This window comes from Tetrao urogallus, assembly GCF_951394365.1.
Source record: "Tetrao urogallus genome assembly, chromosome: 2".
Taxonomy (NCBI): domain Eukaryota; kingdom Metazoa; phylum Chordata; class Aves; order Galliformes; family Phasianidae; genus Tetrao; species Tetrao urogallus.
In genome coordinates, this window is record NC_136814.1 from 21,629,307 (window position 1) to 21,644,895 (window position 15,589).

General features: G+C 40.4%; 1 protein-coding gene across 1 annotated transcript; it reads left to right on the forward strand.

The window, feature by feature from the left end:
• Nucleotides 1-2,536: 2,536 nt before the first annotated feature.
• Nucleotides 2,537-8,521, forward strand: NEK2 (NIMA related kinase 2; the record flags this gene model as incomplete). The annotated part of the gene is made up of 9 exons (XM_079550824.1): nt 2,537-2,632; nt 2,728-2,945; nt 3,038-3,275; nt 3,931-4,013; nt 4,248-4,374; nt 5,042-5,261; nt 6,236-6,290; nt 6,375-6,445; nt 8,295-8,521. The coding sequence occupies 9 exons, from the start codon at nt 2,537-2,539 to the stop codon at nt 8,519-8,521; spliced, it is 1,335 nt and encodes a 444-aa protein (XP_079406950.1).
• Nucleotides 8,522-15,589: the final 7,068 nt, after the last annotated feature.

The window sequence follows — 15,589 nt, forward strand, 5'->3', positions numbered from 1 at the left end:
CTTTATGTTATATATCATTAGAATCTTCTGTGTTTATTTTCAGTATTTTTCCTATCAAGATTCTTTTCTGTTTCTGAACCAGTTTTTGAAATGTGCAATTTTCTGATTGGATAACAAAAAGAAGATGTCACAAACATAATGTAATTCGCATCAGTACTTCAAAATACTTATTTTGCCATCAGTATGTATAAACATACTCATTTGGACTCCCACAGTGAAGATTTAGCCATTTATCATTACTTACTTCCATGTAGAAAACAGAGAAGATATCTAAGAAAAAGTAGATAGCTACCTACTATAATTTTCAGCATGTCATACTTAGTCAGACAACTGGGCCCTGGAATAAGGAAAGTGGTGCTCCTTAGGGCAGAAATGGCAGTCGTCTGACAGTGAACTACAGAAGAATTTTAGGTTTCAGAATAAAATATTACAAGTAATATTAAAAAACAGAATATCAGCATCTATTTGGAAGCTTTCAAAGACCTGAAGTCAGTACACGTATTTCCAAGACCAGAAACAATCCTAAGATTTGCTTCTGAACTAGAAACTAGACTTGGAAACACAGTATTTTATGAATGTGGTCTCCATTTCAAACTTAGAACATATTTTTGGAATCTCCCTGGATTCTCTTACATGGTGAGAACCAGAAAGAAAAAAGAATGCAAGCGGATTACCAACTGACAACTGTAATAACCACTTTTAGAAATGTGTTTTTCTCACATTGTCAAGTTCTTAAAAATAAGCATAATCAGAACTCAAATGACTGTCTTACTGGTTTTTGGAGCGTGACATTTTGACATTTCTATGATTCAAACCAGCATTTTTTAGAGAAGCTTTCAAGTCAGACCCTACACGAAGCGCAGTGTTGATAAACCTCCTCTATTTCTGTGGCAATATAAATAGAGAGCCTCCCATTGATAACAGCGGGAATGCACGATGGCCTTTTGCTAATTTGGAAGTACAGAAGTCTGAAACAGAGATATATATTTGAAACCAGAAATGAAAGCTTACAGCCTGCATAATGCATGATGCGATATGTTTCATTTTTACTGCATAATGCCATCATTTATCATGCTAATAACAGATGTGAGAATTTTCTTTTAAGGTAATTAAAAACAGTGATAAAAGTGAACCATTTGACGGACACCATTACTCTTTACCAACCAAATTAAAATGTCTTACACTCACTTGCTCATTATTTTCCTGTAATGAACAGATACCTACAGATAGCCTTGGAACTTTTATAATGGAAACAACAGGAGCTTTTGTGCCTCCCGATGAGGAAAGTAAAGGCTTAGATTTGTCTAAATGGTAAGAACGTAAGAATATTTCATCAATAGCAATAGTGTGGCCTCTGTGCCCCCAAACCTTTTCTCGGAGCCCAAAACAAAATGGGGAAAAGACTAATGAAGCTATGTGAAGATGCAATATGAGAAACTATCTGTCACGTTGCTCTATTTGTAGGTCAAGAAATGCAACTGTTCCCTTTTGAACCCAATTGAGGCATTATACAGGTGTGCTGCAATTCCCTGCTGAATAACGAGTTCTTCCTTCCATCATGGCCATTTCCACATGGAGAGAAATTAAATTAAACTGAATCCAGAGCTGCACTCCAGTACTGCTCCAAAATTATCCCAAGTGATGTTAGGAAACACATCATGTACTTAAAATCTACTATGCTAGGATATTACAGTGTCATTCTGTGTAATTTAACGCACCCATAACAATTACTGGTTCAACACTTGGATACAGATCCACACATCCCTGCTTTCCAACCTACATTCCTGAGTTTTTGACGAAGAATATCTGGACGAATCATCCTCCTCATTGGTTTTAGAGAACAATTTTTCAGAGCCATTTTCTATTTTCTTTACATAGCTTGAGGTGTTTAAACACTTCCCTGTATTAAAGAGCCCTCCATTAAATTCTTCTAAATTACGTGGCTATCTGGTCAGTAGACTTACACATTTCTTAAATGGGGGGAACGTATTGTTCGTACAGGAAAACGTCTCTTCCTGACTAGCTATTGGTCAGGCACGGCGCTTGTGGCTGATCCGCACACCGTGCGACGCGGACTGGGGCACGCGAGGGGAGCGACATTCCTACAAGTGAAGGCCCACGTGCTGTGCGGCAGGCTCAGCATGTTCAGACGGCAAACCGAGGTGTCGCTTGCACACTGTGTCCGCCTCAGAAAACACGAACGAAAGCAAACGGAGACACGGAACCGCCACAGGCCGCCGAACGCCTCGCACGCTCTGACGGAGCACTGCCCGCCCCGTCCCGCCCGCTGCAAGACCGCGAGGCGGTGCCACGCGAAAGGGGCGGGACGGGGAGGAGTGGCTCGAGCTCTCGCGATATCTCCCACGCGCCGCGTCCGGACGGTTGCGCCGGCCGTTACCCGGACGGCGTCGTTTACGGCGGCACAGCCAATGGGAAGCGCGGGGCTCGATCGGGGCGGGCCAATGAGAGGAAGGGGCGGTGGGTTCAAACCGCGCCGGTGCGGCGGGCGGCCGGCAGCTCGCGGTGCGGTAGCGCCATGCCCAGCCGGCCCGAGGACTACGAGGTGCTGCTCACCATCGGCGCCGGCTCCTACGGCAAGTGCCGCAAGGTGCGGCGTAAGGCTGACGGCAAGGTGAGGCGCCGGCCGGGTGCACCCGGGAGCGGCGGGGGCACTGACGGCTCTTCGTCCTGCCTTTAGTCGCTCGCTGCACATTTTCGCTTTTGTAGATCTTGGTATGGAAGGAGCTCGACTACGGCTCCATGTCGGAGGCGGAGAAGCAGATGCTCGTTTCGGAGGTGAATCTGCTCCGCGAGCTGCGGCACCCCAACATCGTCCGCTACCACGACCGCATCATCGACCGGAGCAGCACCACCCTCTACATCGTGATGGAGTACTGCGACGGCGGCGACCTGGCCAGCGTCATCGCGCGCTGCACCAGGGAGAGGTGTGCTGCGGCCGCAGGGGGAGGGCGAGATCCGAGGGGGCGGGGGGTGGCGTGCGTCGACGCTGTCGTTGACAAAGGCGCCTCTTCCACAGACACTACTTGGAAGAGAGCTTTGTTCTCCGAGTGTTGACTCAATTGACGTTGGCCTTGAAGGAATGCCATAGACGGAGTGACGGCGGAGTCACTGTGCACCGGGACTTAAAACCAGCAAACGTCTTCCTAGATGGCAAGCAGAATGTGAAACTTGGCGATTTTGGACTGGCTCGAATTCTGCATCACGACACCAGCTTTGCCAAAACTTTTGTTGGAACCCCGTACTATATGTCTCCAGTAAGACCTCTGTTCTGTTCTTTTTCTTCCCTTTAAGGTCTGTTTTCTGCAGTGTTGGTTTCACACTCTGTTAATGCTTTGGAGGATTTAACAAGGAGTTGCTTGTCTTAAATGCAGGTGACTCACAAAGTGTATATGTGTTTAGAAACAAGATTGTTTTGCAGAAAGTTAGCGTAGTTCTATGTACTTGAACTATTATTGGGATAAGTTGGAGTATCTTTATTTGTAAAAGAAATGGAGAAGCTAGAGCATTCTTCTGTTTTATGGTGTTAATGTAAAGAGTTTATTAAACCACCTGCTGAGGCTTCAATTTGTATTAGAAATGAGCAAGAGTTATTTCCCTGATACAATGGTTTGTTTGTTTGTTTCTTTTGTGGGGGTAATAATAATGCTGACTGAAATATGGGGTTGTGTCCATTGAGGACTGATGCAGCACTTTAGTCTGTAGTTACTGCAATAGTTGTTATTTAGTTGTTAGTTATTGCAGTAACTAAAGACCCTGCTAGTAAGAATTGCTATGGAGGTAAACGAAAAAAGAACCTTAGAAGCAACCCCAGAAGCCAGAGTTAAATTCAGATTTGAACAGGAGGGGATGATCCTGTAATATGAGAAAAATATCTCAGTTAATAAACTTAAGATTTGTCTCTTTCTTTAGGAGCAAATTAACCACATGTCATACAATGAGAAATCGGATATCTGGTCTCTAGGATGTCTTCTATATGAGTTATGTGCTCTCACGTAAGTATAGTAGTGTGCTAATTAATTTAGAAGCATAACTCTTAATGTGCATATGATCACTCTTCATATAAATAGTACCTTAAAGGATTTAGGGACAAGTTCTAGATCTTTATTTCTATATTTGTCTTGACGGTAGGTAACCAATCTTTGCTGCTTATTTCTTAGTCTGACATTTTAATGAAAATAAGTCCTATAAAACTGGTGAGATAATTCAAAAAAAATACTATTCTTCAGGCCCCCATTTACAGCTTACAACCAGAAGGAGTTGGCAGAAAAGATAAGGGAGGGGAAGTTCAGACGAATACCGTATCGTTACTCAGAGCAGTTGAATGAACTTCTCAAGCAGATGCTGAACTTGAAGGTAAGAATTAGTTCTTAATTTTCTGCCTATGATAAGAGCTAGTACTGAAGTACTGGTTTTCCTCCTCAGTTTATGAAACAAACTAATCTGCAGTAGTGGTGGCCACCATCTTGTCACCAGCAATATTACCTATGTAGGAAGGTGGGAAAAACTACTTTGAGTACATTTAAAAAAAGAAAAAAGAGGTGGGTGAGCAGCATCAGCTGCTCAAGAGTTATTCTAGGTTAATAGGGTGCAAAATAGTGTCTCAGTATGGCCTACTGGAATTATCTAACAGCATGCTTCAAGGTCTAACTTCAGGGTTAAAATTGTTCCACCAAGTTGTATAATGAACCTAGATCTCTAACAGGTGTGGATTCTTCAATTTCCCCACACACTTAGCTCTGAAAGGAATAGATACCTGTGCTGGGATAGCCAGACTTGTGGCTTCTGGTGCTGAAGGTGGCTGGTAGCAGCTTCCTACCTCAGTTTTGTCTGGTTAAATTAGTACAGCATGCCAGCCCTTAGTTGTTGCCCTTTCCACACTTTTTTTTTTTTAAATCAGCTCCTCCTTCACTATAAAGCACATCAGCTGGTTTCCAAGCAAGATGCATCCCCAGGTGGGAATACCCAGCAATAGTTTTTTCTTGATTGCAGCTGAGGGTTACTGGCAACTTCTCTCCTTTAGGATTACTGCCGACCTTCTGTTGAAGACATTCTGCAGCATCCCTTGATAGCAGATTTAGTGGCAGAAGAGCAGAGAAAAAATTCTGATAAAAGAGGCCGGAGATCAGGAGAGCCAGAGAGGGTGCAGCATTTGGATGCTCCAGTGAATGAACTGAAGCTGAAGGAGCAACAACTACACGAAAGAGAGCAAGCCATTAAGGACAGAGAGCAACGATTGGAGCGTATGATATTTCCCTTTGGGAAGGGGGTGGCAATGGGACTCCAATTTAAAAGAATACGTGCTGATGATGGAAATGTAGACTGTTTTCAAAACTCATTTTAATGCACTAGACTATTGTACTCCCGTAGTTGCTACTAGAATTCTGTCCAAAGACTAAAACAAGAATGCTTGGCCTTAAATAATCTATACTACTTTGTTCTTATTTTCAATTGCTAAGATGTACTTAGCAGTTCAGAAATGTAAGCCTGGTCCGTGAAGAATATTAAAAATGAGCAGTAATCAGCAAAGTGTGCAGAAAACCAGGGTCCAAATACATTGCTCTGTGCAGTGTAGGCTGATGTCCTCCATGTATTCTGTGCAGATAAGCACCAGCTATGTTATGCTTGCCTTAGGCTATATATATATTGGAGTAAAATATACCTGAGTGAATGGTCAGCTGCTTTCATAGAAGCTGCATTCTACAGGTAACTTACTTGTGAAACAGTGTAGGTGGCTGAGATGTTAGGACTTCCTGGCTACATATAATACTTCATTACGTACATAGAGGCTCTGCTATGTATGTTTTTAACTACATATATGATTTTCTGAGCCTAAATAACAGCTGCTGTTGTAAAATAAGATGCTAGGTCATAGCTGACTTTTTAACTGGCATCTACGTACTCAGACGTGGTGTCTTGTTTGCCATGAGATAATGTTCAGAACAGAAATCTGTAGCTTCACTGTGGCACACCACTTTTTTTCCCGAAGAAAAACAATCTACCCACTTAAGAGCACTTGTTCAGTGTTTTTTTTGATGTATTGGTAAAGCTTGTATCTGCATAGCTGTTACCTTGCTTTGTTTAGAGATGCAGAACCAGAACATAAGAACATTTGGCAGGCTACTATTGCTGTCTTTTTTCACAATAAAATGTACCATGCACAATCCCTCTAATGTTTACATTCAAACATTACATACTACCCTATTTCTATTTCCAGAGAGAGAACGGGAGCTCTGTATTCGAGAGAGGCTGGCAGAGGACAAACTTGCTAGGTATTTTACTAACCTATAACTGCCTTGATTAGAAGCTCTACAGCCTTACAGTGAAAAAGCTTAAACTTCCTTTTTTCAAAACAGAGCTGAAAAATTGATGAGGAACTACAGCCTCTACAAACAGCAGAAGACATTATCTACTGCAGATGGTCCAGGTATGCACGCATACGAGGAGCCTCTTGCGCTGATAGATGTAGGCTGGTATGACCGGAAGAATGCTCGTGATCAATGTGCTGTATGTAGTCCCATTGTAGCAATACAAAACCCCATTATCTCTGCCTGGGAAGAGACTCTTGATTTTCTGCTTCGCAGGAAGATCTGAACAATGCTCACTTATCAGTGTGAGTTACCACTGTCAGCCTTACAGTTTTTTGTTTTGCAAATTAGGTTCTTGTGATGAACCAACAAAATGCTGACTTGTAATCCAAACCTCAGAGTTGTATTTATTTTAGTTGTCCTCTTACGGACCTTTGATATAGTAAATTTCAATAAAAATTCAAATGCCTAATTACTTCATCTCTAGTTTCAACTTCTAAAGCCTTCAGAGTAGGAACTACTATTTGTTGTAGGTCACTCAGCAGTGATCACTGCCTCACTTAGGCTCAGAAGAAAACAGTGTTATTAATTCAGTTTAATTCACAAGAACCAAAAACATGTTTGACAGTGTGCTATAATACTTGACTACTTACATCTGTTTTACAAGATCTATTAGCTCACAAGTGTTTGAGCCTTACTTTGGCCTTGGTAATATTCAAATCTTCCCTGTAATAACTGATAGCATCTACTGCTCATTGCACTTTAATAGTATAAATGACTGAAGTACTTGATATTACTTTGCTTTATGTTAGGGAGAGCAACAGTAAAAATATTGGATGGGGATATTAAACACTGGTTCTGAAGTATTACTAGAACAAAGAAGTATGAATAGCCCTTAAAATGAAGCAAAAAAATCTTCATTTAGTTTTAGTTGGAGAGAAAGCAAGATATGCATGTATTGTTCTACTATAAATAAAACTGAAGTTGCTTATCTCAACAAGTGGCTATCATAGTGTAAAAGAACACCAGTCAAGTACCCCTAGAAATTAGTGCTATTTGAATGTTTCTAATATACCTGCCTACTTTCAGAATTCTCTCCCAACATCTTTTATTTGGTCTATTACAGAATATAAAATCAAATAAAAACTAAACTTGCCTGGAGCTTTCTGATGTTGGAACCATAAAGTTAAACAAGCTTCATTGCTTCCTTCTGATCTCTTCCCTTTCTCCCCCTCTTTCATACACTGTTTTGATATTAGCAGATATTAATGTTTGAAAATAAGCGAAGATGCTTGGTGTAGCTAACATCTGCAGACAGAAAATGCAGGAGAGTAAATGTAGCTGTTGAAAGAGTGCCAAGCTCTTGCTCTAGTCTCAGCTATAGACCATGTCATTACACATTTCTCTAACAATGTTTTCTACACTTCCAACTCATTCAGTAGCATTCTTGTAACACTGTTTCTGAAATTTACCCACACCTGACACAGGTCCTGTTAATAATTGCAATATTAACAAGATCACTTGCTACTAATTTCTTTAGTTTGCTTTAATGCTCTTTCTCATCATTGGGTTGCATCTCACACAGCTTCTTAATTCCTAATTCTTGCTCAAACTTAGCTGTGTGGCTCTCTTCACAGTAAAATGGAATACCAAAATTCCTAGTTTCTATGAGCATGTCCTAAGTGCTCTTTCTGCAGAGCAACAGTTGTTCTCTTTATTTCAAGTGCTATTTCCTTAAGAGCTCTTTAGAAGCTACAGTGCATACACCCTTTTATTGCAATTGTTTTAAAACTTCACTTTCAAGTTTTCCTCCAAAAATGGGAATTATTGCCAAGAGCTGAGCTGCATTGAATTAGATCACTTGGATCCATGGGTAGTTAACAAAATGGGTGACAGGATTAAAGGTTATAAGCTAAGCAATAAATGCTGAGATGCACTAATTCAGTTTCTGTTCGTCTGTTTCTTAAGATGATGCAGTCCTGCTCCCCTTTTCTACAACCAAGAAGAAGGTCCACTTTGGTGGAAGTGAGGAGAATGCTGTGCCTTCTGTTAATGTGGAGAACTATCCCCTTTCTAAAGGGAAATGCTCTGATCTCAAAAGACGCCTGTATGCTGCAAACCTGCGAGCTCAAGCACTGTGTGAACTGGAAAAGAACTATCAGCTAAAGAGCAGACAAATCTTGGGCATGCGCTGAACCTGTAACATAGGTGTACAGTATTTATCTTTTTAGAGTTGATTTTATATATAGGATGGTACTTATGCCTTCCTCTTTTAAGCTGGAACCTACTGAAAATTTATTTTAAATCTTTATACAATTTTTTTTTTTCTAAGTGCATAAGAGGCTATGTTACAAAAACAGGTTGTTTTGATATCAAACAAGCTGAGCTGTATTATTAAAATATATTTTTTTGCTTTTCTTTGTTTACTACTTGTTGTTTCTCTGCCAAAAAAAAAAAAAAAAAAAAAAGCAAAGCAGGTTTTACTAGATTTGGTGTGAAAGACTTTTAGCTGAAAAAAATACAGACATTCGAAGTCTGAGTTAAAATCATGTTGTACACAATGTCCAGTATTTGATAAAAGTGTTCATAGGTGGAAAGGTTTTTGTCTGCTTGTGAATACTTTTTAGCTCTCAAAAGAGCAAAATGAATTTTTAAAATCTCTTTCCTCTACCAAAGTGGAAAAGAGACCTAATTATGGAACTGTAGGTGTTGGAAGGAACCTCTGGATATTATCCAGTCCAACCCCTCTTGCTAAAGCAGGTTCCCTAGAGTAGGTTACACAGGAAAGCATCCATCAGGCAGGTTTTGAGTATCTCCAGTAAATGATGAGTTTATAGTCCTGCTGCCTGGACAGCTGCAAGGCATTTTGTCAGCTCCTGAAAGATCTGGGGTGTGTATTTGAAGAAAACATCTTTGGTTTATCTTAAAAATGTGGTGTAAACTGAACCCAATGGTCTCTCTCCTGGGGCCGGGCGCCACCTTTTATATGGCACCTATCTTTCGGGGAGAGGCAATTCTACTTCGAATAGCAAATAATTATTTTCTTCAAGTTTACAGCCTCCATCTTTCACAGTTCTCTGCTGGAGTGGTTGTTGGTTGCTCAGGGTGTTGTAAATTTAATAAACTAACTCAGATTCACGAATACAAAAAAAATCCTTTGCAACTCCAGTGCTGGGTATATATTGCACACGAAGATTTCTCTGGATTCAAATGCTTAAAACATATTTATAGAAAGCAGCTGATTTTATTAGCGTGCTTTCTCTTGTTGGGCCAAGAATGCTTTCATAAAGAGGTATCCTAGATGTTTTCTATCATAAATACTGTTTAAGAAGCTCACACGTAATTTAAGGATGAATCCTTGCTTTTTCACAATGCTTGGATATAGATTTTTCTGTTGTGTGCCTCAGCCAGAAAATCTGTAATGCAGCTCTGCTGAGATACGTGTGGATCTTTATTGCATAGCCCATAAAAGAGCAAAGGGTAGAATATGCAGTAGTATATTTCTAATGTGGAAAAAGTGGGGGATGCAAGTATTTTGTTGGTCACCATTATCTGCAAAATACAGGTAGTCAAAGGAGGAAACAAAAGTAACCAAGAAAAGAGTAATTGATTCAGGAAAGTCTGTATTGTAAGCCGGCACTTGTAAGCACTTTGCATTTGAAAAAGCCAGACTAATAAAAAGGGTTGACTTTTTGTCTTAGACCACATAAATACATCAAATAATTACTGCATTTAAGAGTAAGATATCTTCAGAACAGTACCTGCAGCTTCTCTTTTCGTTTAATTCTCTAATGACCTCAAGATGGTGCTGTTGCCCTGTAACTGTTGGGAACTGCATGTAGCCCATTGATACATTACCTAACACAAAATTTAGGATCTGATTGAAATATGTTTTTGTCTGTTTTGTTTCAGAAAATTGTAAGTGTGTTGCTGCAAGATATTGGTATATTTAGGCTACTGATGCTTTTGTACTTTCTGGTGCAAATAATTGCAATTATTTGTGATTTGCCATTTTGCATCTTTTATCTGTGTTTTGCAAAGATAGTTGAATCACAATCTTAGTTAACAATTACACTATTATGAACAGGAAATGTTACAGAGCATAGCAAACTATCAATCATGATGGCAGTAATAAAACAGCTTAAAATACAGCTGTAGCATTGAGCCATTTCAAATGCATTACCCACAATGTCCTCTTGAGGTATTGCTGCCCTAATATGATAAATGCAGTCTTTCTGGAGGTTTTTGGAATAAGAACTTCCTACTAGTATGTGGTAAACAAGGGAAGGCATCTTGTTGATTGTCTTCGTTATGCTGTGGGATTTTTGCTTTGGAATCCTGGAATTCACATATTCCTACTAATGCATAATAGTTTTCCCAGAGTCAGAGCACTGGAATCACACTTACGTTGTAATTTTCAATTATATGCAGGAAAATAAATAGAATATGTATGGGAACATCGACTGCTTGCACAGCAGTGCCATCACTCCAATGCATATGCTTCATTCCTAAAAATAAGGGTAAATTTATACGTACACACAAAGTTTAGCTTAGGCATTTCCCTCATGTGGCATGCAGGGTGATAATAATAGTGTACACTGTTGGATATTCTGAGATATTCACTACTCTTTAATATCGGTATCAGGAATTCTAATAATGTCTATAGTGGCGGGCACTCAAACAATACAATACAAGAAGAGTAAATCTGAAGGGAAGTTGCACCACTTTTGAAAACTGTGGCCCAAATCTCTGATCTTCAGCCTTTGTATGTGTGATCTTAATCAAGACTGTGTCCTGTGCCTAAGGCTCCATCCTTATCAGGCTTGTCACGGGGGAGCTCAGAGACAGTGCCGGGATCCTGCACAGGTCTGCACTTTTACCAGATTTATAACATCTAGAAGAAATGAGGCTTAAGCACAGAGGACTATGAACCTCATTCCTAAACAAGAATATCAATAAATCCTTTAATCTGTACTGCACTATTGAACAGCTGGAGGGATAAATCTTCTGGAACAACTAATTATAATTTTATTTTTTCACAGAGAAATTCACGTTTTCCCCCTTTATTCTCACTGATTAAGCCAGAAGGCAGTGCTCTGGCACAAATTGATCCACAGCTGCTTACTGTGAGGATCTACCTGCAGATACCCAGAAGTAGAAAACAGTGCAGTGAAGCTCCTTGCTATCACTACTGTCCTCATATGAAAAAGAGGCATTGCTCCTCATTTACACTGCTTGTCATTCCGGTACTTGCATGCACTTCTTAGTGTGCTGATAAATTCATTTCCCAGTTCATAGCATTCATAGTCCAAAATACAGCTGGACCTAGTGATGGTACAGTGACAGCCTTTGGGCTGCGTCTGTGTCCCCTTCTTTCCTTGTGTAACTTGTGTGAAGCCAGGGGAATCCTAGGAGCCATAAAGCTGTGGCTCTGGGCCTGGAACGAAGCCAAAGCCTGCCTGAGGAACTTGTTGAAAGAGCCATTCCAACACTATGGAAGACTTTGGCATAATTAAGGCTATATACATTATAACCCACGTCAGGTAAAATAAGTGAGTTTTATTTGTATATTTACTTGAAAAGTTAGGCAAAGGTTAACTATTAACCTTTACAACCTTAAAAGGCTCCACAGACCGACTGCAGCACATCATACTGCTTTTTCATTTAACATTGCTTTCAGCCAGACCAGCAATGCTGAGACGTTACTGTACACGAGGCAGCAGCACCTTTATCTGACTTCTTTTGAAGACAAAGTGTGCTTCTGTGGCTCAGCTGCCATAAAAGAATGAAGTTTTATTGGAAGCAATGGTTCTCTGCGTTCCACAAAAATGGACTCCTGCCATTTGGATCTCGCTTCCAGGCTGCACCCACTCTCAACTATTAGATCCAAGACACAGAAGTCAGCATTTAGTGCTTCACACAACAAGCACCAAAAGTGGCATGCAGTGACTAATAATAAATAACTCAGTTTCTGCTATCAATTTTCATATGCATTTTTTTGTCATAAAACTTGGTCTGCAACATGCAGACTGATGAGGAGTACAGCAGGTACTTAAGAGGTGCTCAAGTACATGGCTAGAGTTAGTAATTTTTTTTTTCCCATTATTTATATAAATCTGAAAATCTTATTTGTAAAGGTAGCTGCTAAACTTTTTTTTTTTTTTTTTTTTTAACTGATTCATCAGCTTTCAGCAGGTCCTGCTCTTGTAAGGTCAGCAGAAGCAAGCTTATGCATAACACAAATTTCTGCATGTATGTGTCAGTCTGAGTCCCAAGGACATAGCAGAAGCTCAGGAAAGCCAATGACAAGCTTTCTTTCAAATTCACTGAACCTTTGGCTGGACTTCAACTTCATTAGCATTAGACACTTGTAAACACTTACACTTGTTTGCTCTTCGTGGACTAAGCATTGCCAAAGATACAGCAGGAACAATCCATCAACCTTCCTCAACAGAAGTGAAGACAAGTCACTTTAGGTAGAGCTCTCAATCTTGGCTTCTATGAAATCAGACTTTCCTTGACAGAAAATCACATTAATAGCCCTTTGGAAAGTCTGGACACCACAGACCTCTCTGGAGGTGTATGCAGTACTATGGAATACTGAATACACTTTTTCTGCTCATCCAACTGCAAACAGAAGTAATGTTATATACCTGACCTCTCAGCTCTTCATAGACCATCAGGGAATATTCCAGTGACCCCAGAGCTAGATTCCAATTTAGGTCATCCAGGAAGTCTAGAAGCCTGACAAATATGTGTGTTAAAGTCACTGACCGACTTGAGAGCTAATTGCCATTTAAAGTATTTTCTGACTGCTACTAATCAATCGTTAGATGCCACTGGGGAAAGATAATATGGGCTTTCTGAGACTTGGATGATAATACAAACAAAGCTGCCAGGGCAAGTGGCAGATTGTGACAGATAATGATTTTGTGGGAGGTGAAGCAAATACCTCCTATGGCAGTGATCCACGTAATTAGCTTGAGCTGGATGCAAGTGCTTTGTGGTTGCAACTAAAAGCAGGAGGAAGCATTAGCATTAAAGAAAATGATACAATCAAGGAAGTATTCCGTTGATTGGAAAATATAACTTAGTTTCATGAGAATTATTATAGTCTTACCTTTAGAGCACATTTTGAATTTCTCTCCCCAGGTGAACTAAGACCAAGGAGAACCTTCTCACCATCATGCTAGTTTCTAGAGGGACCAGTGTTATCAGAGAAGAGCTGCTGTATGATGCACCCAAACAAATCCATCTACCTGTAAGGTAGCCATCATCTATTTTCATTCAGTCTACTTCAGCCATGCAATGGACACAGATCAGCAGTGTCATGAATACAGGTGAGCAACAAAGAACATATCACTAAAGCTCCATGTAAGATGCCACAAGAACTCCCTTCTCTAAATTTCCCACTCTTCCTCAAAACCAAATACCTGCTTTGATGCTCCATGTTTCAAAATGAGACTGGTGGCTACAGCAGAACTTCACCTCTGTGCAAAGCCACAGTCAGTGAACCTCCAGGTGCTTTCAAAAAGGGAAAGGGCATGAAACTATTTGTTCTTGTTACTGAGTTTAACTAAGGGACTGAAAACAGGACCTTGCACTGCCTACGTTCAGGGAAATTGTCTGGGCAGAGCCCTAGAAGCCTTATTTCAGAAGCTTGAAAGGAAATTTGTGGAGAAACAACTACAGCCTTCACTTGTGCATGTTCTTAACCTCTTTCCCTGTTTATTTTGCTATCTCACGTTCTGACTAAACGAATCCATGGCAGACTGGTCTTGTAACTGCTGCTAATTTGCACTTGCTGCTGGCATGGCTGTGGGTGCAAACAAAACAGTTAAGTGTTGGCAAGAAGTGGTGGGTTAATCACTGTCTTGGAAGCCTGGTGTTCTGCTTGTGCTCCAGGGAATGAGCTCAACTGAACAGAGAAGCCCAGCCAGGGAACTCAGCCCTGGGTTTGTGCCAGGCACTAACCATGAGTTTTGTTTTCAAGGCTGGCTCTGCAGGAGCTTCTTACATAAAATCCTAGGGCCTGGCTTAAATTGACCAGATGTTCTAATGGTCTCTTTTTTTTAATCCCATTTTTTACAGTTTCGATTCCAGCTGCAAGGCCACTTTCTGGAAGTGAAACAGCACTTGCAACAAGGGTCAATTCTGAGCTCATTGCAATTATTCCAAGCTTATTGCAATTATTGCAATGATTTACAGTGTTTACCAGCAGCCTGCAGTGCCTCAGTTGAAGGTCAATCTCCTTGTCAGAAATAGGAGCTTTTTTAGAGGGATGCTCTGGGCCACAGGGTCTCTTCAACCTGCCCCTGTCCCCCTTACCAGGCTGTTTCTCCATACCATCAGCTTGGGCAAACAGCCAAAATTCTTGAAAATTTTTCACCTTAATGAAGTGGGATTGAAGAAATTTCTATACCATGATGGATTAACTTGAAGATGAATAATAACATGCTAAGTAATGCTATTTAACTACTCATAACTTTGGAGTTATTATTGGATGTGTAAAGATATACTGTATGTAACCGGTTGGCATTGGTACAAAGCTGGAGAAAGACAGTGTATGTTCAGCATGGTTTTACTATTGTTATTATCATACAAACATGTACTACCAAAGGTGCTGTCAGCATTGTTTCTAATCCAGTATCTCAGAGAAACAGGCTGTGAACAAATATTTCTAGTGATCCTACAGTAAAATTGCCAATAGTTCCCATACAGAACATTGGAAGATTCAACAAGAAAAACAGAGAATAAAATCAAATCTTTGCAATGGTAAAGACAACTTTCACTGTACACAAACACAGAACTGTCATCTACCCTCCTTTTTATTGGCCAAACACAGAACAATTAGCCACTTCCCCAGTTTACAGGCTTATTCTCCCTGCTGACTCGGCCTCAGAGGAATGGTAGCTGCTCTCTTTTTTAGTGCCACACTAAACTCCTTATCATGCTGTAAATCATCCTGTTGTGTTTCAGCCTTGGCAGCACTCAGAAACAGAGTACATATCCAGTGTCAGCACTACCTGCTCCTTGCTGCATGTAACATGTTTAAGACCCTGGCTACTGCTGAGGTCCTTTGCCCTTAGATAGATAGATAGATAGATAGATAGATAGATAGATAGAGCAAGAAAAGAACACTTGACATTTCTCAACCAGTGAATTATTCTAGAGAAACTCATATTTGGAACTTCCATCACTTGGCAATGAGGCTTTTGTTTTAAGCAGGCAGCAAGGAGAAAAAAAAAAAAACAACAACAAAA